Consider the following 26427-nt stretch of genomic DNA (forward strand, 5'->3'; position numbering starts at 1 on the left):
TCCTGTGGGGCGCCTTGCGTCACTTCTCCACAGTGACTACATTCTTCTTTTCTTTCTTTGAATCATTTGGCGCTACTTGTTGCATTCTTTTTGTCAAGTACAGGGTGTGCCAGAAATGTTGCGACAAACTTCGAGGGGTTATAGAGTGTGTCTTGAAGAACAAATCGAGGATACGAACCCCTGCCTGGAAAAGTCATCCACCGATACTACAGACCGTTGAAATCAAGGCGCCGGCGCATTCCACTCAGCCACTCCCTCGGCAGCAAACGTGATTTTGTACAGTTGCCTAATGTAGGCGGAATGTCTCGCAATGTTGTTTGTCATTCAGTGATCGCCTATCGAGAAAATTGAGCTATTTGCTGTACAGACAAGCCTTGTCTTCTATGAATGCGCTGGCCTGTTGCCCTGGTGGATGAGAAAAATAAACTGCGGCTAGAAACCAGTTTCCGAAGCCGTCATCCAAAGAGGCAACAAAGCGTCGCATTCGTAGGAGACAATGCCTTTCTACGCAGAGCTGGCTCCATCTTCTGTGCTAACGATCGTGGCAATCAGTCGCAATGACTGAATAAAAAACAACATTGTGAAACGCTCCGTCTACAGTCCGTCAGCGTACAAAGCCAAGTTTGCTGCCGAAGTGGTGGCCTAGCTATAGGCGCCGACGCTATGCCTTCGCTGCACTGGACCGTCATTGGATGACGTTTCCGGACACGGATTCCTGTCCTACATTTGTTCCTCTACACGCCCTATACTCTCAAAGTTTGTCACAACATTTCTGGGACACCACATACAGTGACAGAAAAAAATCGCAATACCAAAAGGGACTTACGGGACATAAAAGGAAGTTGGTAGGCGTGTTTCTACGTCTTAAGGACGATACCTAATCAAATTTCTCTCCAGTAGCGTCACTATGAGGATACCAATCAGGTGTGCTGTAAATACACGCTGTAATCGTCGTGAGTGTTAGTTACCTTCGATATTGGATGTGGTGACTTGGTTGAAACGCCCTGTTTAAGTCCGCAGGACAGAACAGGTAGTTGGAACTGTGGAAAGGGGCCAAAAGGGACTGTCAGTTACACTCAAACACATATAACTTTATTTAGTTGTTCAAACAATACAGCAAAAATGTTTGAACTTAGTTATCGGCTGAATAGGCCACACTATTTTATGCCTTAAGGGCACAACCACTTAAATTTAAAAACTATTGAAAGCCATTAACTTAAAATTCAGACTCGAAACAGAATATTTTGAAGGCAGAAGGCCTCACGTATGGTTCTATAACTTGGCTGAAGGACCAACAAATCTAACACTTGAAAAGCAAACAAGTTTAATTTAAAGACGCCTGGAGGCCCATGATTTAAGACGGCAAGCAAAATTAATTTTTCAATTAGGCTGAAAGCCCCACACAGTCTGATCTTGAAAGGCAAGAACCTTAATATAAAAACGGCTGAAGGCTGATTACTTAAAACAACTAAAATAATTTTCAGTAGGCAGAGGGGTGAAGGCCCAAACAATCCACTACCAAGTATGCATAAGCTGTCAAACTACACACACGTGTTGGACAGCTACAACACGGTGAGCAAAGGACACTACCTGAATTTTACGTCAGCGGCCAGGGCAGGTAACCGGAACGCTAACAACCACAAGGCTGAAAATTCCGCCGGTGCACTTGGACTTCAAATAATCAAAATACAGTTAAACACCAGAGGATGGTGGCCAAACTTTCGCTGTTACTCACGGGAATACCCACAACAGCCAACCATGAAAACCAACGGAACAATGTGAACAGACGGCTTCGGTAATTAAATCACCACTCAACTTTGATGTCCTGGATCGGTGAGCCACGAACCCCGTAGCAATCGGAACAGCTCCCACACACTCCGACACTACGTAGAGACCGCCAGAGGACCCGGCCCACTGCGCCGCGCGGAGATTTCCTGGCTGATCTACACCAACCGACCGACTGTACGAGTTGCGGTCGCAGGTTCGAATCCTGCCTCGGCCATGGATGTGTGTGAAGTCCTTAAGTTAGTTAGGTTTTAGTAGCTCTAAGTTCCAGGGGACTGATGACCTCAGAAGTTAAGTCCCATAGTGCTCAGAGCCATTTGAACCTTTTTTGCACGAGTTGAGACACACACACATCGCCAACGAGCGATCACGTCGTCCAGTAAGACGACAAACCGACGATCAACCAAGACCGTCCCTATTGAAACCATGTGTGCCGGCAACGGTCTGGGGACTCATGGCTATCCGAACCTCACTGCCGCTTCAACCCGACCGACTCCTGCCGCATCCCAACCGTCCGACTGCCAGGTCCGAACTCTACAGCTGGCGCGTTGCAACTCACTGCTAGATACGAACTCCCCTCCCAACACACGACAATCTGGAAGTAATAATAGTCCAGCAAAGATAATACGGCGGGGCATGTATCGATAGGCGCTGCTACTGCCGCTCACGGGCGGACAAGGCAGCAACTCAGTAACACCGGTAATTGAATTAACAAAACGAGGTGGCAGTACAGTAAAAACAGAATGTAAAAAGAGAGAGATGGATCGAAAACGAGCCACACACAGCTCATTAGTGTTAGTCAAGGATGCCTTTAAGCCGACAAAGACGCCATTATCAACACCTCATTGAGTTTGAATGAGGTCGTGTACCAGGGCTACGAGAAGCTGGATGTTCCTTCTGCACTATTGCAGAAAGATTTGGCATGACTGTAGCCATGTACATGACTGCTGGCAGCGGTGGTTACGAGAATGTACGGTCGCAAGAAGACCGAGCTGCGGACGGCCACGACGCTAGCAATACCGAGAGAGAAAACCGTCGCTTTCGGCGTATGCCACCACAGCGTCGTACCTCATCTGCAGCAGCAATCTGAGCGTCAGTGGGCACCAGACTGACACCACAAACTTTTACAAATCTGTTACTTCAAGGATAGCTACGATTCAAACACCACGTAGCGTGCATTCCACTGGCTCCCAATCACCGCCATTTCTGACCTCAGTGGTGTCAAGCGAGAGCTCACTGGAGGTTAGGGTCGATATCTGTTGCGTTTTCTGATGAAAGCTAGTTCTGCCTCGATGCCAGTGATGGCGTTGTGTTGGTTCGAAGGAGGCCAGTTGAGGGCTAGCAACCTACCAGTATACGTGCCATACATACTGGACCCGCATCTGGAGCTACGGAGAAACGTGCGATTTTGTATGACAGCAGCAGCACTTTCATAGTTGTCCCACATACCCTGTTTGCAAAATTGCACATCAGTCTGGTGATTCGACCTTTTGAGCTGCCATTCATGAACAGCATTGTAAGCGGTTACTTCTGAATATATTGTGGGAGTGCACAGTGATCAATGTGTTAGAAATATTTACTATCAAAAACAGTCCTGTAAGCGGTGTTTTCCAACAGGATAACGCCCGTTCACAAATCACTATTGTAACTCATCATACTGTACAGAGTGTCAACATGTTGCCTTGGCCTGCTTGTCCACCAGATCTGTCTCCAATCGAGCACATATGAGACATAATCAGGTGGTAACTTCAGCATCATTCCACAGACAGCATTAACCGTCCCTGTACTGACCGACTAAGTGCAACAGGCACGGAACTCCAGCCCACAAACTGACAGCCGGCAGCCGTACAACACAGTGCATACACGTTTACATGCTTGCATTGAACATTAAGGCGGTTACACTGCTTATTAATGTACCAGCATTACATATTTTCAATGGCTTATCTGGCACTTATAAACCTGAGATCTTGAAATGTTAATCACTTAAGGGGGGTAGGATGTCAAACGGGCCGACTTGGAGAAGGTGAGGCACCACTGGACATTTTAATTTCCACTGTCTATACTTTTACAAATAAATTCATAAAACTTTGTCAGCATGACTAAGAATGATTCACGCTCATAGCAGTGGAAGTTCAAAAACATACAAAAATTTTTTACATATGAAATTTCATTATTTTTCACTTACTATTGGCTCCATTTGTTGCTATGGGTACATTTTTCTTCATAGGTAAAAGAGATTCGTCGATGAATTTTTCACAGCATACAAACCATATATATTGGTGTATGAAACTCTAGTATTTCCCAAACCTATTAAAAGTGTGGTAAAAATTGAGATAATTAACTATAAAATTTGACTTGTAAATAATAGATTTCAGCTATCAGTCGTCCTTTTGAAATTTTATTGGCATATCTAGATATCAGCTAGAAACTAGCCAATGCACTATCCTTGCCTGTTGGTCGGGCTTCATTCACAGTTCATTGTATTCAATGAACTGTGAATGAAGCCCAACAAACAGGCATTACATGCATTGGTCAAAAATGATAGTGCATTGAGGATGGCTAGTTTCTAGCTGAAATCTAGATCTGCCAATAAAATTTCAAAAGGACGACTGATAGCTGAAATCTATTATTTACAAGTCAGCCTCTGAATGGAAGAAAACCTGATATAAAATTTGAGTTTTTTCTGAAGATGAAGTTTAAAATGTAACAGCTCATTCATTTTTTCGTAAATTAAATAAATTTTAGTGTTTCATACACTTGTAAGCATGGTTTGATTACTGTGCAAAATTCGTCGAAGGATCTCTCTTCCTTACGAAGGAAAGTGTACCTACAGCAATAAATGCTATAAATAAGTGAAAAAAATGATGAAATTTCACATTAAAAAAAATTGTTCGTATTTTCGAACTTCCACTGCTATGAGTGTGAATCCTGGATCCTTCCTTGTCATGCTGACAAAGTTTTATGAATTTATTTTTAAAAATGTAAACAGTGGAAATTAAAATGTCCTGATTTGCTTCTCCTGCCCGTTTCACGCCCTACCCCCCTTAAACATGTTATCTAGACAAATGTATTCCGAAATGTGATTGCATTAATTATCTTTCGGTGATGCGCCGGCCGCTGTGCCCAAGCGGTTCTAGGCACTGCTGCTACGGTCGCAGGTTCGAATCCTGCCTCGGGCATGGATGTGTGTGGTGTCCTCAGGCTAGTTAGATTGAAGTATTTCTAAGTCTGGGGGACTGATGACCTCACATGTTAAGTCCCACAGCGCTTAGAGCCATTTGAACATTTTTTGTGTGTGTGTTGCGATTGCTTCCGTCGGTGTATAATTCAGACAAGTGAAGATGGAGAAGACGTCTTGGTAAGATAGACTAATTATTTCGAGTGCTAGTTATAGTGTAGTGCAGTGAAACCTTTTTTGTGCTGTTGGTCTGCCTGTCACTTAGGACGCAGCTCGCCTCATGTGGTGCGGCTGGTCCCGGCGGAGGTTCGAGTCCTCCCTCGGGCACGGTTGTGTGTGTTTGTCCTTAGGATAGTTTAGGTTAAGTAGTGTGTAAGCTTAGGGACTGCTGACCTTAGCAGTTAAGTGCCATGAGATTTGACACACACGTGAACATTTTGGTCGCCCCGTGTGGCTACAGACGCGCCCCCGCTGTTGCAGACCTGGGCACGCCGTTCTTCCCCGGCGCGGCAGAGCTGTGGCACCACCCGCTGGCGTACTCGGCGGCGGCGGCGGCGGCCGAGCTGCCCGCGGCGGCGCTGCAGCACCATGCGCACGCGCACGCCGCGGCCACGCTGGTGCACCCGGCGCTCCACCCGCAGGTCCCCGTACGTTCCTATCTCTGACTATCCGCGGGCGCAGACAAGCCCGCGGACAACCCCGCCACGCTGCCTCCGCCGACACCCGGCCACCATGTTAGTCAAGTAACAACAACGACAACAACAACGCTCCGCTCCGCTCCGCTCGCCACCCACCTAGCATGCCGTCCAGTGCCGTCCGCATGCGCACCCCGCATCACCACGACACTGCCAGCGTTACCGTGTGTCCCCCTGTGTGTAGCGACACCGTAGCAGTGTGAACACGCCGAGTCTTACGGGCGTGCCGTCACTTTCGCACGTACACGTACACGCACTGAAGTTACCCACGTACTCACCACTCTGTGTAATCACATATATCACAGTATACGATTGCACTTTGAGTCCAACAGCAAAAAATCGACGCTAATACGGCACTGCAGTTAACAAGAGTCAACAATTTGTAAACACCATAGATTATAAATACACTACTGTCCATTAAAATTGCTACACGACGAACATGACATGCCACAGATGCGAAATTTAACCGACAGGAAGAACATGCTGTGATATGCAAATGATTAGCTTTTCACACTAGGTTGGCGCCGGTGGTGACACCTACAACGTGCTATAAATAAATAAATGTTGTGTGACTAGGGCTTCCCGTCGGGTAGACCGTTCGCCTGGTGCAAGCCTTTCGATTTGACGCCATTTCGGCGACTTGCGCGTCGATGGGGGTGAAATGAGAATGATTAGGACAACACAACACCCAGTCCCTGAGCGGAGAAAATCTCCGACATAGCCGGGAACCGAACCCATGCCCTTAGGATTGACATTCTGTCGCGCTGACCACTCAGCTACCGGGGGCGCACTACAACGTGCTGACATGACGAAAGTTTCCAACCGATTTCTCATACACAAACAGCAGTTTACCGGCGTTGCCTGGTGAAACGTTGTTGTGATACCTCGTGTAAGGAGGAGAAATGCGTATCATCACGTTTCCGTCTTTGATATAGGTCGCATTGTAGCCTATCGCGATTGCGGTTTATCGTATCGCGACATTGCTGCTCGCGTTGGTCGAGATCCAGTGACTGTTAGCAGAATATGGAATCGGTGGGTTCAGGAGGGTAATACGGAACGCCGTGCTGCATCCCAACGGCCTCGTATCAATATAGCAGTCGAGATGACAGGCATCTTATCCGCATGGCTGTAACGGATCGTGCAGCCACGCCTCGATCCCTGAGTCAACAGATGGGGACGTTTCCAAGACAGCAACCATCTGCACGAACAGTTCGACGACGTTTGCAGCAGCATGGACTATGAGCTCGGAGACCATGGCTGCGGTTACCCTTGACGCTGCATCACAGACAGGAGCGCCTGCGATGGTGTACTCAACGACGAACCTGGGTGCACGAATCGCAAAACGTCATTTTTTTTTTGGATGAATCGAAGTTCTGTTCATAGCATCATGATGGTCGTATCCGTTTTTGGCGACATCGCGGTGACCGCACATTGGAATCGTTTATTCGTCATCGCCATACTGGCGTATCACCCGGCGTGATGGTATGGGGTGCAATTGGTTACACGTCTCGGTCACCTCTTGTTCGCATTGACGGCACTTTGGACAGTGGACGTTACGTTTCAGATATGTTACAACCCGTGGCTCTATCCTTACTTCAATCCCTGCGAAACCCCACATTTCGGCACGATAATGCACGTCCGCATGTTGCAGGTCCTGTACGGGCCTTTCTGGTTACAGAAAATGTTCGACTGCTGCCCAGGCCAGCACATTCTCCAGATCATTCACCAAGTGAAAACGTCTGGTCAATGGTGGCCGGGCAACTGGCTCGTCACAATACGTCAGTCACTACTCTTGATGAACTGTGGTATTGTATTGAAGCTGTATCTGTACACGCCATCCAAGCTCTGTTTGACTCAAATGCCCAGGCGTATCAAGGCCGTTATTATGGCCAGAGGTGGTTGTTCTGGGTACCTATTACCCAGGATCTATGCACCCATATTGCGTGAAAATGTAATCACATGTCAGTTCTAGTATAATATATTCGTCCAATTAATACCCGTCTATCATTTGCATTTCTTTTTTGTAGCAATTTTAATGGCCAGTAGTGTATATGTGAAATGCGCACGCAGACGCGCAGAACGAGGATACTGTCCGCACATCTCCTGTAGCTCAAGTCGCGTGATTTTGGGAAGCTGCATGTTAGCCAGTACAGCTCTTAGCGTGTTTCACGTGTTATTACTTCACTGTTACAGATAATCACCTTCAGAAGTAACCTCTGTATACTCGTTTTACAGACATTTTAACAATGGCTTAACGATGTGAAGAGCAATGCTGTTGTGCTCTTTCCCCACGGTGTTGTAACTCATACTCCGCTTTATTTATTTTTTTTCGGTAATAGCATAAAAAGCGGCAATGAATAATATTTTTTACGCTTGCAATTATTCATATTGTCGAATCTCTGTTCTAACTGATTACGATACAATGACACTGTGGACGGCGCCGAAGATTTACGAAAAAACATCTCATTTGAAAATGTGAAAATGTTACAGAATTTGCACAAGCTGTTTGTCCATTTTTATTTTCAGTTTTTTAAATTACTCTTCTACTTCTTGTAGACAAGTAAAATATCTATAACATTTTTCGCCATCTCACCACAAAAGTAAAATCATGCACTACGCGCAGAAAAATAAAAATACAAAATCATTGCTCGAATTTTTGAGTAATAAAAGATGTGACAGCTAACAGTATTTTTTAGGTGTTCTATTGCACTGTGTCATACTTTCGAATCTGTTCCCTCTTCAGCGTCATTGTAACGTAATAAATTACGTTGCAATGACACTGAAAAGGGAACTTCTCGTTCAAAAGTACGTACATATACACAAGACTTTGAAAACCTGTATAAATTGGAGGACATTAATCAGAGTGTCGAGTATAAATTTTACCTGAGTATGAACGTAGCTCCAATATGTATATTTACTCAGAAACACTTGGAAATTTATCCAGCACTTGTCTCATAAACACGTGGCCATAAAATCGTAGAAATTAACTGCACAACATCGTGTCTCGATATTTTTCAAAACATGCAGTGCCTCCCATCAATATATTTACAGTTACATATTTGTCGTACACACCTACGAAAAGTAAGTAGTCCTCTTTTCACATACTTCTCTTTACATCCCTAGCAACACCAATACTGCTCCACAGCGGTCACCAAATCTCGGACGTGTAAAAAGTACATAAAACAAGGCGAATACGCGTAATATTCAAGTTTCGACATTACTGCAAATTGTATACAAGTAGCGTCTTCCCAAAATCACGTAACTAGCTCGGTTTGATGTGAGACCATGGGCATTAAACACTGCTCACTCCACAGATGCACATGCTCTGTGGTAAATGATCCAGAACAGTATTATACAGAAGACATAGAAATGTGTGAAATAAATCACGTCTTAAATAGCGAAAAAGTTTAAAATTGCTGACAGATTAAAACCGTGTGTCGGAACAGGATTCGAATATGGAGGTGTTTACCGGCATAATGGTCCAACAACTTTTTACCTGCCAACATTTTAATCGTTTATTGTAAATATCTTCGGTGAAATAATAATATAATCAGCAGTAATCAGTAAGCCTGCAGTTAACTTGCTATTTTCTCATTATTATTTTCTCAAAGTTCTTGAAACTAATAGTATTAATCATTTCAGTCACCACTTCTGCTCCCTGATACCAGAAACAGTTTTCACTTTCAGTCTTGGGTGACACATCTGGAGGAGTGTTAAGCTCACCACTACGAAGAAATTACATGAGATTTAGCAATTTCCTTCGCATTGTTTAAAGCCTTCAAAGTTTGTGACACGTCTTGTGATCTAATTTTCCACTCTACGCAAGTATATCAGAAAACTCTTCACATGAAGTGTTTCTATAAGAAACTTGCACCTTGTAGAATCACTTGTGCAGACTTCTGCTTCAGTGTATCGCTTGCTTACTAGCCTCAAGTGGCGACTTCTTTGCAGAGGAATAAATCACTTTTGAAACAGTGACAAAGAACATTTTTCGATTTCCCGGTTGCATTTAAAAATTCCTTCTCATCTGACAGCTCTTCGCACTGCGTATGACCCAAAACTATCTAACCTTATTCAAAATGTGCTCTCTCCTTCAAATCCTTTAAACGCCTCACGTGACATTTTTCTATGTCTTCCAAGTCTTGTAGTTCTTCATCCAATTTTCCCTCACTTTCTTAAGTACGTTTGAGCACTGTACTTGTCAAATTAGACTGAGCAGGATCTATGACGTTTGTTCGTCAAGTAGATGAATGAATAACAAAGCCTGTACTCCAATTCGCCGTGTATTTCATCCGCAGCGACTCAACCATCCTGCCCACATACAAAACTGAGTTATCCAGGCAAGACTACGACCCGTCTTCACAGCTTTATTTACGCCAGTACCTCATCTTCTACCTTCCAAACGTGACAGCGGCTCTTCTGCATACCTTGCGGGAGCAGCTCTCCTTGCGGAGAAATAACGTCATCACAGCATAGAAGATTGTTTTCAGGACGAATTTTCACTCTGCAGTCGAGTCCGCGCTGATCTGAAACTTCCTGGCAAATTAAAACTATGTCCCGTCGAGTCTCGAACCTTTGCCTCTTGCAGGCAAGTGCTTTGGATACTAAAGCCAAGCACTTGCTCGCCAAAGGCAAACGGGTTTGAGTCCCAGTCCGGAAAACAGTTTTAACCTGCTTTGCATTTCCAAATCAGCGCATTATCCGCTGCAGATTGAAAATTCATTCTGAAGAGGAAAATTTACTGGCCAAATTACTACTCCAACAAATGGCTCATTGCACGAAGTAGTATCTAGCACTGTACGGTCTTTTCAACTAGTTTAGAGGGTTGTATGAGAAGCAGAAGATGAGGGATCTTCCCGTTATTTAGACTGGTGTTAGAAAATGAGAATAGTGGAGGGATAAAATCCAAGTCTTTCATGTATTGCTGTCACAAGACATTATTGAGGCATATGGCGAACTGAAGCAGAAAATCTGTCCAGCACCGCATAGTACCTAGAGCAGCGTATGGACAGGAACGGTATGGAGAGACTAAGGAAGGAAAGAAGGAAGAAACATGGGATTATTCAACTTCTCCAACTTACGATGAAATAGTTCACGGGTGAACAGATGAACGTCAGTGTCCAGTGGGAAAAATATTTCGGCAAGCATAGCGGTAGCTCCCAGGCGGTCAATTCATCAACGCACCCGATGATGACGACGTGGTCGCCTGCCGAAATATTATCTCTGTTGGACACCGACGTCTGGCTGTTAACCTGGTACTATTTCGTCAAGGAAGACTAAGTTTAAATACTCTTTGTGACAAAGTCATGGAAAGAATGGGGAAAGACGCCGGCCATGTCCTTTCTAAGGAACCATTCCAGCAGCCACAACAAACCTCTTTGGAAAATCATAGAGAGCCTAAACCTGAATGACCGGACGGCAAATCGAATCGCTGGTGTTCTGAATGCACGTTCGGTGTCGTACTACTGAGCCCCCCTCCCTCGATGGTATGGAAGCAGTAAGCTGTCTCGTGCAGTGCCGCCACAATATATGATCGTATTCAGAGGGCAACATGGGAAGTCAGGGAAGGTAACCGTCTATATCTGATCAAAGATTTCTGGACGTCTTTGAGTAGATATTAACATATCGAGTGTCCGCCCTTCCCCCTTAAGACGGTTCGAACTGTGCTGGGGACACTTTCAGAGAGACGTAAATAACCCCACAACATTATGGAGCCACCACCAAATTGCACAGTGCCTTTGTTGAAAACTTAGGTCTATGGCATAGTGGGGTCTGCGCCACACTCGAACCCTACCATCAGCTCTTACCGGCAGTCTGCCCCCGGTAGCTGAATGGTTAGCGTGACGGACTGTCAATCCTCTGGGCCCGCGCTCGATTCCTGGCTGGGTCGGAGAATTTTCTCCGTCCAGGGACTGGGTGTTGTGCTGTCCTCATCATCCTATCATCCTCATCGAATGCAGGTCGCCGAAGTGGCGTCAAATTGAAAGACCGGCACTCGGCGAACGGTCTGCCCGACGGGGGTCCCTAGCCACATGATAAAATAAAAAGCTCTTACCAACTGCAATCGGGACTCATCTGACCAGACCACGTTTTTCCAGTCGTCTAGGGTCCAACCGAAATGCTCACGAACCCAGAAGAGGTGTTGCAGGCGTGGTCGTGCTGTTAGCAAAGGCAGTCGCGTCGGTCGTCTGCTGCCATGGCCCATTACCACCAGATTTCGTCGCACTATCCTAACAGATACATTCATCGTACGTCCCACATTGATTTCTGCCGTTGTTTCTTGCAGTGTTGCTTGTCTGTTAACACTTGACAAGTCTGCACGAATGTCGCTGCTCTCGGTCGTTAAGTGAAAGCCGACGGCCACTACTCACTGCGTTGTCCGTGGTGAGAGATAATGCCTCAAATTTGGTATTCTTGGAATACTCTTGACACTGCGGATCTCGGAATATTGAATTCCTTAACGATTTCCGAAATAGAATGTCCCATGTGTCTAGCTCCAATTCTCATTCCGCTTTCAATCTCTGTTAACTTCCGCCGTGCGGCCATTATCACGTCGGAGGCCTGAGCACATGAATCAGCTGCGCCAATGCACTGCCCTTTATACCATGTACACGCTATACTACCACCTTTTGTATATGTGCATACGCTGCCCCATGACTTTTCTCATTTCACTGTAAAGCTGCGTTGTGCTCAAACCGACCTTAGAGGTATTGATACCTTTACCGTTTGCATGACTAGGAAATTCTGTAAAACTACAGAACTGGTGATGAAATCGCCCTTATTAGAACCACCACCACAAAGCAAAAGCCGACCGCTGTGACCGAGCGGTTCTACGCGCTTCAGTCCGGAACCGCGCTGCTGTTACGGCCGCAGGCTCGAATCTTGCCTCGGGCATGGATGTGTGTGATATCCTTAGGTTAGTTAGGATTAAAGTTCTAAGTCCAGGGGACTGATGGCCTCAGATGTTAAGTCCCATAGTGCTTAGAGCCATTTAAACCATTTTTTGAACAAAGCAAAAACAGAATGAAATTTTCACTCTGTGCGCTGATATAAAACTTCCTGGCAGATTAAAACTGTGTGCCGGAGCGAGACTCGAACTCGGGACCTTTGCCTTTCGCGGGCAAGTGCTCTACCAACTGAGCTACCCAAGCACGACTCACGGCCCGCCCTCACAGCCTTACTTCCGCGGGGCGTGAGTCGTGCTTGGGTAGCTCAGTTGGTAGAGCACTTGCCCGCGAAAGGCAAAGGTCACGAGTTCGAGTCTCGCTCCGGCACACAGTTTTAATCTGCCAGGAAGTTTCAAAGCAAAAACAGTTTCCTAAAATGGCAAACGTTTGACACACGAATGGAAACTGAAACTTTCAATCAAGACGTGCTGAGAACTGTCAGATCATAGAATCTCCTAAGGTTGGATCGAGTTCGAGACCTTGTCCTGCACACGGTTCTAATCTGTCAGCAACCCTTCTTTAAGTATCTCTGGCGTAGAGAGGGACATTCCGATTCAGTGACGTAGTTCGTGAAGTCGCTGCATGAAGGGTACATTGTCACCTTCTACACCTGCGTGCACTGACAACAGGAATTAAGGACAACCCACCCTGCTCCCCTACTCTTTGAGGTACTTCGTCAGTAGGTAGTCAGTCAGTCTCATGGAATCAACGAGCCGTTTACGAAATATGACATCATTTTAAAAAACGAGAAAATTAGAGTTTTGTTTAAAAAAACAACCGTATCATCATTTATAGGTGTAGCAACAAATTTGTACACTTTTCCGTGCAACGTTCTACGTCACAGTACAAATATTGTAAATCTGTCACTGGTAGAACAGATAGAGAGCGGTAGCGGTTTACACGATAGTAACAGATGAAGCTATAGCACTGTCATTATAGTGGTCCGGTTGTACGGAGGCAATCATGATGTACTATAATTAGCACAATGATCCTTAAGTAATTTGCACTCGTATGATTACAATGCAATTTGTCTGACAATAGTCAGTGTTAGCTGGTAAGTATCATTAGCTATAACGCAAGTGTCGGCTTTAACAAAATTGTGAATATACTTATACATCTTGTGCTTTAACCTGTCACTCTCCTCTGTTTCTAGTGTTGTCCAGTTTGTCTTTTTTACTCTCGCTTCGATTTATGCTGTTTGTTAAAATCCCAAAAATGTGACACTTGCATGCTTATTGTAGTTAAGGCGCAAGCAGTAGTGTATCTCTATCTTGATTTGTGCGCCTATGCAGTAACTTGGAGGTTACCCAGTAACATGGACGAAGAACGTTAGTAGTTTTCAGCCTGGTTCAAGGTAACGTCGAGTTCGCCCAAAGGGGAGCACACGATAGATTAAGTACGTTCCGGATAACCTAACTTAACAACACCTCGATAACAGAATTCTGTTTTCAGTACGTGTCAGTATTCAAGCAAATGCTATGTGTATCACACAGTGTCGTTAGCAAATTAATCTTATGTATCGGTAAATATTTTACAAAGTTCGTCATCAATTCGTCATCACGTCGGTAGCAGAACGCAGGATTAAGGGGGAATACTATAACTTCACTATTATACTATGTACCGTGTATGCCAAGACATAAATATAAAGGAAGGAACATTTAACCAGCAACGATCTACGATGTTCTCCTGAGGTAGATGCCCCAGTTTCCCGTTCCCGATCAATACTAAGGGCTACCCAAACAGTGATGTCATGCAAGGCCAAGAAATCGGTCACCATCTCCAACCACCGGGAGGTTTTCATTGATATATCACGACATATTAGGATCTTCCATGAGTTTCTCCTCTCTCTCTCTCTCTCTCTCTCTCTCTCTCTCTCTCTCTCTCTCCCTCTCTGACACACACACACTCACACACACACACACACACACACACACGCCCGCCTTTACTCACACACACCTAAAATCACCATTTCCTCTCGTACCAAATTTACAAACATAGAGCTTCTCACTCTTATAACTTTTTGTGAATAAAGCCGTTTAGATTGCTTAATATAGTACTTTATTTATAACGAAGTTTCGCCCAATGCCATCATCAAATCAAACCTAGGTCCTGTGAAACAACGTTCAGTGTTCAGTTCAATAAAATCTATCTACGTTCTGTTGAATTTGGCTCAAAGTTCTTTTACACACTCTAAGTTTGGTCTGAAGACTGCAGTAATAGAGATGTCGTTAAAACTAAAGAAATAAATTAAGCAATCTGGAGGGCTTTATTTACAAAAATCCGCAATGATCCCAGGCGTAGTCAGAAAATTTGCTTAGTTAACAATAATTTGTTACTGAAAATTATAGTTTGGCGCTACATGTTTCTCGGTTTAGCCGCGAGTCTGTAGAAAGCGGAATAGGCAACACACAGCATAACTGGTCGTATCTTGCCATTCAACACTGCGAAATCTAAGTTGACCCTTTCCTGGATTATTTTAATGAAGCGGCGCTTAGGAATTCCTTCTACCTGTTCTCCGCAGATTTTTCGCCAAAGCTGTTCTTGCAGCACATTGCACTCGTTTGGAGACCCAAACAGGTGACCTGTGTGGAAATAATTGGGAGTGCAGGTAACTGACTTATTTGAAGTAAATCCCGGGATTCATTGCGGTGGATTTATTAACGAAGACCGAAAAACAGTTTACAGTTAAACAGTTGAAACCTTTCATCATACAAACCACAAGAACATTTGTAAGACAACTGGTACAGATAACAGACTCGGCTTATAACCTATCGCTGATTGACTAGACTGGTGCGTAGCAGAAATCTCGCACAAACTTCATATAAGCTTGTAGCTTTTAGTATGTGATCGGTTGATGAATAATTTTCATTTGTTTTCAGATTTAACGGGCTCATTGCACAATGTACTGCAGTATCAAAGCTTTAACGAGAAAAAACAAGTGTTATTTCCACCCTCCATGTTCACCAATTATGGCACCGAAGGACTTCTTTTAATTTCCAAAAATAAACGTCCATATGAAGGATATATACTTTGAAACCTGCATTCAAGCATTCAGTTGTACAACATCGTTGTATGAACGTGCTGCGCGTTGTGCTTAAGTGAGTGGGGGGTGGGGGGAGGAGGAGATTACGTGTAACGCTTGAAGCACTTAAACCATCTTTTCTCTAGTTTTTGTTAATCCGGTCTCATAATATTTTGGACACATGGGGTACAGGTTACGCACAATCTTCCACCTATGCGCTAATTAGCGTGATGTCACCCACACCCACTCCAGTTCCAACAACTTTCCCTTATATTAAGAACAAGACCAGAAAAAGGAATGCTAATTTCGAACAAGACTTCACTTCATCCTGTTATTTTATTACATTGTAGTCATAAGATAACTAAACACGCAAATTTCGTTTTTGTAGCATACTATAAAGCTTTACGCCCACTACACTAGTGTTGTTCAAATGAACATCTGCATTAGTACTGTTCACCGTCCATACTTTCTTATCTTGATAGCAAGCGAATGATTTATGGCTTTTGCGTCTGCTTGTAAATAAAATTTCATTAAATCTAAAATAAAATTACTCTGTCTAAAGTTGTGCATCACTAGCTTGTATTTGTTTATCTCACGGTTTTTGGCTCCGTTATTACAGTTAAATTCTTATGACCATTGTTAAAATAACATAAAAACCTCATACTGATGGTGAGTGCGACATCATAACTTTAATGTGAAAAGCATTTTCTGACCACTACACGGTGGCCTTGTTGCTTTCACACGTTACTGACCTCTGAGTTGATCTGTTTGGAAAACTGTGAGCGTCCTGATGAGATGTGTTTACAACTGCAGTCTGTTTTCATTTGTCACGGTCCAGTCGATACTAGACGACTAACACAATGAAATGAAATCACTCGTTAATTATTCACTGGGGGTCGTACTTCACATTTTAGAAACATCTGTGAACAATCTCTGAAACTGCTCAGTAGAGGGAATATTCATTCTTCATAAGGTGAGATTTGTGATTCACAGTTATAAGCTATACCCCATGGAATATCAAGAGCATAACTGGATAGTTTATAATGGACTTTGAACCGAGAGGATTGCAACGCTTTATTGCGTAGTCGAATTGTAGCGCTTTATTGCATAGTCAGCCTGGAATGTAAGGAAATATACGTTGTATCCTGCCTCTCAAAAACCGTTAAACATATTGAAACAAACATTTTGACAAATAATAGTACGCCAAAGAACTAGTATTTATCTGTAGGTTTAAGGTAGGTAACTCCATTTCGAATGACTAGGAAAAATGGAACTAAGTTATAGGGAAAGACGGATACTACACAATACGTAGAAGAATCAAGAGGGGATAGTAAAAATGGAAGACCAAGAACGAAGTGCACTGATTAAAAAGGGTGAAAGATAGGGTTGTAGTCTTTCGCCCTTACTGTTGAATCAATACACCAAAGATGCAATAACGGAAATAAGCATAGGTTCAAAATTGGGATTAAAATTATAGTTGAAAGAAATCAATAAGATTCCCTGATGAGAAAGACATCGTCAGTGAACCTGAAGAAAACTTACAAGACGTTTTGAAAGGAACGAACGGTCTAATGAGTACAGAAAGGCGAAAGTAATGAGTGGTAGCGGAAATGAATTAGCGATAAACTTGACATTGAAACAGGGACCACGAAGTAGATGCTAGCGAATTCTGCTACCTTGGAAGCAAAATAACACATGACGACGAATGTCATATCATTGTATGGTAGTTAATCTTGGCCTGTCGGCAAGCAGGAAAACAGACAGTCGAAGCGTCTTAGATGTGATGCAATAGAAGAATGTTGAAAATTGGGTGGACTGATAAACTGGGTGGACTGGTAAGAGAAGGAGAGAAGAAGTTCACCCCTGAATCGGCGAAAACAAGAACATATTGCAAACACGGACGAGAAACAGGGGCAGGATGAAAGGACATGTGTTAAGACGACGGGGAATAATTTCATTGGTACTAGAGGGAGCAGCAGAGAGGAAAAACAGAAACTGGAACAGAGATTGGAATACATATAGTACGTAATTGAGGACTTAGGGTGCAAGTACTACTCTGAGATGAAAACTTTGACACAAGAGAGGAATTCGAGGCGGGCCACATCGAACCAGTCAGAGCGGTGATGAGTCAAAAAATAAATAAAATAAAAAATCTTCAGTTCATCTCGCCGTTTGGCTTCAAAAAGATCTTGATCATATCTGACACGTTAAACGTATTATCAGCTCTTGATACAACAGCAATATAGAAAGTATACTGCGATCACGTTATGTATAATATGCTCAAGATGGTTGAGCTGGAACGGTCTGGAACTACGACGAACTTTCGGAGATACCATCGCAACAAGGTCCCCTATAAAAGCATTATGTGGAATTTGTCGCAACGGAAGTGACGCGTAAGGGCATTTCACTTATCTCAGATTTGAATGCTTCCGACCGCATCCCTGCACTTAAAGCGACGGTACGTAACGGATTGAAAGAAGACCTCTCGTCATAGCAGATCGTGATTTCCGGAGTGGACTTAAACGTCCAGTCAACGAAGGAAAATTAGGACAACAAAAACGTGTAATCGCAAATTTTTTAACAGTGATAGGAGGAAGTGTCATTTACTACATACCAAAAATCCTGGCCGTGTTCGGGTGAGTTTAAAGGCCAGTTTTTTAGGTTTTTCTCGAATAATCTGAAAACATCGACTTCTAGCGAAAATATTTCCATTACAAAATTAAACTACATTAAATTTCTTACAAAAAAGATCCTACACATTTTTCTCAGGGATTAGTAGTTTCCGCTATGCAGAGGATAGAAAAATCACAGATTATTAAAATTAGTACAAACTTACTGTTTACTGTTAAATTAAGTGAGTTAAGAACAAATATTAAATTTGTGTACCACACCTTTGTAAACGCAGTAGAACCGAATTGAGGGATACAATGTGTTCTGGAGGGAGAGGGGACGACGGGGAGGAGGGTGGAGACCAAGGGGGTGGATGGAAGAGGCCCGGGGGAAGATAGGTCGCCTGACTGTGGTCACGCACTTGCGTGCTTCATGATCAGCAATCTGAAGTGTGAGCTTGTGACTGTCCATTCTATCCATCCCACTGGGGCAGAAGAAGTAACTGCAGGGTGTTTGACAAAGTTATACTGACCTTTCACAGCACGCCTTACGAATCGCTATCGCTGGCGGCGCAGTGCGCAGACGTGTCGGGGTGGGACTACACTTATGTGTTATTAATACACTGAAGCGCCAAAGAAACTGCTATAGGCCTGTGGACACAAATACAAAGATATGTAAACAGGCAGAATACGGAAACTTCCTGGCAGATTAAAACTGTGTGCCCGACCGAGACTCGAACTCGGGACCTTTGCCTTTCGCGGGCAAGTGCTCTACCCGCGAAAGGCAAAGGTCCCGAGTTCGAGTCTCGGTCGGGCACACAGTTTTAATCTGCCAGGAAGTTTCATATCAGCGCACACTCCGCTGCAGAGTGAAAATCTCATTCAGGCAGAATACGGCTCTGCTGTCGACAACGCCTATGTAAGACAAGTGTCCGGCGCAGCAGTTAGATTGGTTACTGCTGCTACAATGGCAGGTTATCAAAATTTAAGTGGTGTTACAGTCGGTGCACGAGTGATGGGACACAGCATCTTCGAGGTAGCGATGAAGTGGGGATTTTCCCGTACGACCATTTCACGAGTTTATCGTGAATATCAGGAATCCGGTAAAACACCAAATCTCCGTCATCGCTGCGGCCAGAAGAAGATGCTGCAAGAACGGGACCTACGACTGAAGAGAATCATTCAGCGTGACAGATGTGCAACCGTTCCGCAAATTGCTGTAGGTTTCAATGCTGGGCCATCAGTAAGTGTCAACGTGCGAACCATTCAACAAAAAATCATTGATATGGGCTTTCGGAGCCGAAAGCACACTCATGTACCCTTGATGACTGTACGACACAAAGCTTTATGGCTCTCCTGGGCCCATCAACACCGATATTGGACTGTTGATGACTGGAAACGGGTTGCCGAGTCGGACGAATCTTGTTTCAAACTGTGTCGGGCTGATGGTCTGTACGGGTGTGGAGACAACCTCAAGAATCTATGGTACCTGAATGTCAGCGGAGGACTGTTCAAGCTGGTGGAGGCTCTGTAATGGTGTGGGACGTGTGCAGTTGGAGTGATATGGGACCCCTGAAACGTTTGGATGCGACTCTGACAGGTGCCAGGTACGTAAGTATCCTGTCTGATCACCTGCATCCATTCATGTCCATTGTGCATTCCGACGGACGTAGGCAATTCCAGCAGGACAATGCGACACCACACACTTCCAGAATTGCTACAGATTGGCTCCAGGAACACTTTTCCGAGTTTAAACACTTCCGATGGCCACCAAACTCCCCAGACATGAACATTATTGAACATATCTGGGATGCCTTGCAACATGCTGTTCAGAAGAGATCTCCATCCCCTGGTTCTCTTACGGGTTTATGGACAGCCCTGCAGGATTCGTGGTGTCAGCTCCCTCCAGTACTACTTCAGACATTAGTCGAGTCCATGTCACGTCGTGCTGCAGCACTTCTGCGTGCTCGCGGGTACCCTACCATATTAGGCAGGTGTACCAGTTTCTTTGGCTCTTCAGTGTAATACTAACACAAGAAACGCATATGGATAGAATCTGCAAACTCTTCTACGGTGCTAAAAGGGGAATTGATTCTTAGTCATCCTGCACGGCAGCCGCAGTGTTCTTCCGCGAAAGGCAACTTCCTGCCACCACAAGCACTGCTCGCTTTTCACTTTACAGACAGAGTACGCCTCCTCAGCATTTCTTGTCCAGATCTCTTACCTGAGCAGACGAAATAACTTCATTAAGGTCTTGTTTACATAGTGGGGGTATTTCCAGTTTATTAAATGACTAATTATTTGCCGTTGTTAATTGAGCTTATAATGTTAAATAGTTCCTACAAACAGTGTCTGAGAAGTGTGTAATTTGTAAGTTTGATGTTGCCAGTGATCTTTGTAGTATTGGTGGGAAAGAAACTGGATTGGTAAGTGTGGTCTATTGCTGTGGCTACCGCTGACAGTGGATTGCAAAGCCGTTAATTCCGTTGTAGCCACTTGGTGGTGAATTAATGAATGACAAGAAAGGTACTGCACTTCTCTCATGATTAATTGTGTTACTAGTGGACTGCATAAATCTCTCTCGTTCAGCAATAGCTGTGGTCTGCACAGAGTGGAGCCACTTACGGTGCGCCCACGGGAATCTTCGAAGGTGGATGTGACTGTTTGATTGCATGCGACTGATCATGTTCCACCGTAGAACAGTGTAACCTGGAGTAATGCGTTGCCTGACTTGTTGTTGTTGTTGTTGTTGTTGTTGTGGTCTTCAGTCCAGAGACTGGTTTGATGCAGCTCTCCATGCTACTCTATCCTATGCAAGCTTCATCTCCCAGTACCTACTGCAACCTACACCGTTCTGAATCTGTTTAGTGTATTCATCTCTTGGTCTTCCTCCACGCTGCCCTCCAATACTAAATTGGTGATCCTTTGATGCCTCAGAATATGCCCTACCAACCGATCCCTTCTTGTAGTCAAGTTGTACCACGAATTTCTCTTCTCTCCAATTCTATTCAATACCTCCTCATTAGTAATGTGATCTACCCATCTAATCTTCAGCATTCTTCTGTAGCACTACATTTCGAAAGCTTCTAGTCTCTTCTTGTCCAAACTATTCATCGTCCACGTTTCACTTCCATACATGGCTACACTCCATACAAATACTTTCAGAAACGACTTCCTGACACTTAAATCTATACTCACTCTCAACAAATTTCTCTTCTTCAGAAACGCTTTCCTTGCCAATGGCAGTGTACATTTTGTATCATCTCTACTTCGACCATCATCAGTTATTTTTCTCCCCAAATATCAAAACTCATTTACTACTTTCAGCGTCTATTTCATAATCTAATTCTCTCAGCATCGCCCGATTTAATTCGACTACATTCCATTATCCTCGTTCTGCTTTTGTTGATGTTCGTCTTATATGCTCCTTTCAAGGCACTGCCCATTCCGTTCAGCTGCTCTACTAGGTCCTTTGCTATCTCTGACAGAATTACAATGTCATCGGCGAACCTCAAAGTTTTTATTTATTTCTTCTACATGGATTTTAATTCCTATTCCGAATTTTTGTTTTGTTTCCTTTACTGCTTGCTCAATATACAGATTGAATAACATCGGGGATAGGCTACAACCCGATCACACTCCCTTCCCAACCACTGCTTCCCTTTCATGCCCCTCGACTCTTATAACTGCCGTCTGGTTTCTGTACAAAATGCAAATAGCCTTTCGCTCCTTGTATTTTACCCCTGCCACCTATTTTACCCCTTGTACCTTCAGAATTTGAAAGAGAGTATTCCAGACAACAGTGTCAAAAGTTTTCTCTAAGTCTACAAATGCTAGAAACGTACGTTTGCATTTCCTTAATCTATTTTCTATGATACGTCGTAGGGTCAATATTGCCTCAAGTGTTCCAACATTTCTACGGAATGCAAACTGATCATCCCCGAGCTCGGCTTCTTCCAGTTTTTCGATTCGTCTGTAAAGAAGTCGCATTAGTATTTTGCAGCCGTGGCTTATTAAACTGATAGTTCGGTAATTTTCACATCTGTCAACACCTGCTGTCTTTGGGATTGGATTGCCGGCCAGGGTGGCTGAGGGGTTCTAGGCTCTACAGTCTGGAACCGCGCTACCGCTGCGATCGCAGGTTCGAATCCTGCCTCGGGCATGGATGTGTGTGATGTCCTTAGGTTAGTTAGGTTAAAGTAGTTCTAAGTTCTAGGGGACTGATGACCTCAGATGTTAAGTCCCACAGTGCTCAGAGCCATTTGAACCATTTTGGGATTGGACTTAAGATGAAATATTTTAGATTCCGCAATAACTAGACGACCTGCTTCTGCCGACGAGGAAGACAGTTTAAGCCTCTGAGCCTCTTCAGAAGCTGGGATGACGTATTTGTAACCACTCATGTTGTGAAAAGTGTTCCAGCCTGTGATAGTGGATATAACGAAATCAATATTGTCGAATTCATGTTGGTAGCGTGTTACACTTGGGATAGGCTCTTCAGTGTAGTAGATAGTTGAGAGCACCAGCTGTTGGACGTTTTTTACATAATATCTCACCTAACAACTGCAGATAAGTACTCATTTAATAAACTGAAAGTAACTCCACTGAGTGAAGTTTTTTTGTCTGGTCATGTAAGAGAACTGGACAGGGAATGCTGAGGAGATACGTAGGTCTGTAACTTAAAAAAGACAGCAGCGTTCGTGGGGATGGATGGAGGATGGGGAAGCCGCCTTTGTCGGAGCAAAGCTACAGGATGACTAAAAATCAATTTCCCCTCTAGCAGTGTAGAGCAATGTGCAGAAGTTTATGTAAATTCTGGACATACTCGTTTTTTTTGCCTTAGTAACAATAGTGCGTCATTTGTATTCCATGAAGTTCTAACGCACTTTGTGGAAAACACCCCACGAGCACATCTGCCCACCGCATTGCCAGTAATTGTAAGGCGCTCTGCGAAGGGTCAGTATAACTTCGTGAAACACCCTGTAGTAGCTTATTGTGGTGTAGTGAGGTAGATAGAGACCTGCTCGCTCCTCATTTTGCGGATCCGAGTAGGAGGGAAACGCATGACTACAATATGATGACCTACGTCCCCTCGCGCTTCTATGCTCACTCTCATCCCCTCCACCCAGTTTTACCCCAAAGCACTATTTATCCCTTAATACAGCTCTACTGCATTTACACGTGGTACACAGATTCAGTATTTCTTCTTAACCCACTTAATTTAACAGTAAACAGTAATTTTATACCATTAAAAATTATTTTTAATAATCGGCGAGTTTTCCACTCCCTGCAACGCAGAAACTGTTAATCCTGCTGCCTTGGTATTCACTTACTGCTAGTGTCCCATTACACACAATCTCCAGTGTGGATTCATTCGTTCCACTCTCTCTGGGTGTTACATCGGTCACGAACTTAAGACTGCATTTGTGTCAGCTGAACGTCCATGTAATAAAGTGTTGCCTGTAAGCTCATATTAATTTTATTCGCCGTAAATGATTATTTTAGAAACTTTGCAGGTGAGTCAATAATGATTTATAAATAAATGTGTGATAGGTCTACCAGTTATGTTTTCCCATGCATAGCACAATATGTTTCAAGACTTTATTCTTATATACTAGTGCTGTTGGGGTTTATAGCACTTTTAACGTGGTGTCTGTGGGTGTGTTGTTGTATCTCTTTTTCCCTGCAGTCATCTCTGTGTTATCCCTGCAAACGTAAAATTTAATACCTTGAAAAATTAGATGGTAAAGTTAAGTGATTATATTTTTGTAGATCTACTTAGAGCTGTTGTCCCTCTTCTATCATACAGAAATCCTCATGTCGTTCATAATATGGTTATTTGCATGATAAAATAATACAAAGATAATGTGACAGTATTGCTTGCCAAACAGTCAGTTACACTCATAGACAATTTCTTTTTTTCTTCATTTGCATTGAAGTATCACTAAGATCTACTACTAACAACAGTAATTTTAAATGAATATTGTGAAATTAAAAATAAAATCCTAATACATTAAAATGTTTATAAATTATTAAAATATTATACAAATATATTCATACATTATAGTACATATTTTACACATTCTACATTATAGTAAGGTATTAACATCAAGATATTTGTATTTCGTAAGATATTTACAATGCGGTTAATCTATGGAACACAAGAACAATACCTGAAAAATTGGATTTATTAAAGTTGTTAAAAACAAGGGACATATTAGAAAAATTGGTGTATTCACTCATGAGCTCTAGCTTTCCTGATTTTCTCGTCGGGGTCACTTTGCGAGAGATATGGAAAACATATGACAGAAAGTAATACGTACCAGCCTGTTCTTGGAATATATGCTCTGAGAACTTCAACAGTAAACCGCTCCTTGATGCACAACGCCTTTAAGCATATGTCGCTGGAATTTTAGTTTTCGCGCTTACTAAACTCTCCTGTCACGAAACGCTTTGCTCTTCGTTGGGTCTTTTGTACCTATTCAACCTGGTAAGCGTCCAAGATGCGTAATAATCAAGAATTAGTCTTACAAGTGCTTTGCAGCACACTTATTTCGTGGAGAAATTACATTTCCTTCATATTCTTCCAGAGACTCTCAGCCTGGAATCTGCTTTCCTTACAGTCAGTTTCATGCAGTCATATCACTCCTTTGTTAATTGCGGTTGTTATAGTTTCCAGTCGTTTATCGCTTATAGCGTACAGAGTCCTATCTCCCCATCATCGCAGCCGAAATGTATTTAATTATACACTATTACAGACTTCCCAAGGTTGCAATTATTAGTGTAGGGCAGCCAAAACGTTTAAACGTTTTAAGACCTTCCACATAGCTTCTCAGGGCACTGTATCAAAGGCCTTTCCTACGTCATAGAACGCAAATATTAAAGGATTACGTTGTTCCTTGCACTTCTCCTGCAGTTGTCCTGAATAGAAGATAATAACAATTGTTCCTCTGAAGTGGCGAAATCGGTGCTGAGGTTCAGGAAGTGCAGCCTCGGAAAGAGCGTGCAGGTTATTCAACAGAATTCTAGCAACATGTTACCAGTCACGGAGAGCAAGGATATGCCGCATTAATTACCACATATGCTTCAGTCGCCTCTTTTAAGGATGGTGACAGTTGGTTCTTCATGTCAGCTGGTACTTTATAGATTGTCCACTTTACAGGAAACAGAGTTTGGTTTTTAGAGCACGCCACCACTCTGGATGATCTCTAAGGAGATGCTATCAGGCCCAGGTGCCTTCCTCGGTTTTATGTTATCTAGAGCCTTGGTGAATTCATGAAATGTCTGTGGGACTGCCATACAAAGTTAAACTGTGTTCGAGAAATTCTTCAGCAATAGTAGAACTACAGTTTAAGAGTGAGTTGAAATGCTCTTTCCAGCAATTCATGATGTCCTGACTGTCTGGGAGGATGGACTTGCAGTCGGCGGCTTCCTGAGTTCCTGATGAGGAACGGACAAGCACACAGGCTTATTTATTCCTGAATAAAAATTCCGCAGGTAGCTGGCATCTGACTGACTTTGGAGTTCCTTAGCTTTTTGTTGCCACCAGTTGTTCTTGTGTGTTTTTATTTCAGTTTGACATTTCTGCTTTAACTCCTAAAAGTGTGTTTTCTTTTCCATGGAGGATGCATCTTGCGCAAGGTATAGGTAAACATCCCGCTTGACACTTGTGAGGTTCCTAATCACTTCATTGTTGTCGTCAAACCAGTCATTTTTCTTCTTTGTATCAAAATAAATGACTCCTCTGCAGTCTTCTTGATCGTGTTTTTTAAAGTAGACCGTTCCCGTTCAACATACACTCCTGGAAATGGAAAAAAGAACACATTGACACCGGTGTGTCAGACCCACCATACTTGCTCCGGACACTGCGAGAGGGCTGTACAAGCAATGATCACACGCACGGCACAGCGGACACACCAGGAACCGCGGTGTTGGCCGTCGAATGGCGCTAGCTGCGCAGCATTTGTGCACCGCCGCCGTCAGTGTCAGCCAGTTTGCCGTGGCATACGGAGCTCCATCGCAGTCTTTAACACTGGTAGCATGCCGCGACAGCATGGACGTGAACCGTATGTGCAGTTGACGGACTTTGAGCGAGGACGTATAGTGGGCATGCGGGAGGCCGGGTGGACGTACCGCCGAATTGCTCAACACGTGGGGCGTGAGGTCTCCACGGTACATCAATGTTGTCGCC

General features: G+C 43.7%; 1 protein-coding gene across 1 annotated transcript in view; it reads left to right on the forward strand.

Moving 5' to 3' along the window:
• LOC124800854 (protein couch potato-like) overlaps window positions 1-26427 on the forward strand; it is a 176434-nt gene that overhangs the window by 97877 nt on the left and 52130 nt on the right. Inside the window, exon 5 of the mRNA XM_047263028.1 lies at window positions 5444-5610. Within this exon, the coding sequence (XP_047118984.1) occupies window positions 5444-5610 (167 nt within the window). The remainder of the gene's footprint in view (window positions 1-5443; window positions 5611-26427) is intronic.

Source organism: Schistocerca piceifrons, chromosome 1, assembly GCF_021461385.2.
Source record: "Schistocerca piceifrons isolate TAMUIC-IGC-003096 chromosome 1, iqSchPice1.1, whole genome shotgun sequence".
NCBI lineage: Eukaryota > Metazoa > Arthropoda > Insecta > Orthoptera > Acrididae > Schistocerca > Schistocerca piceifrons.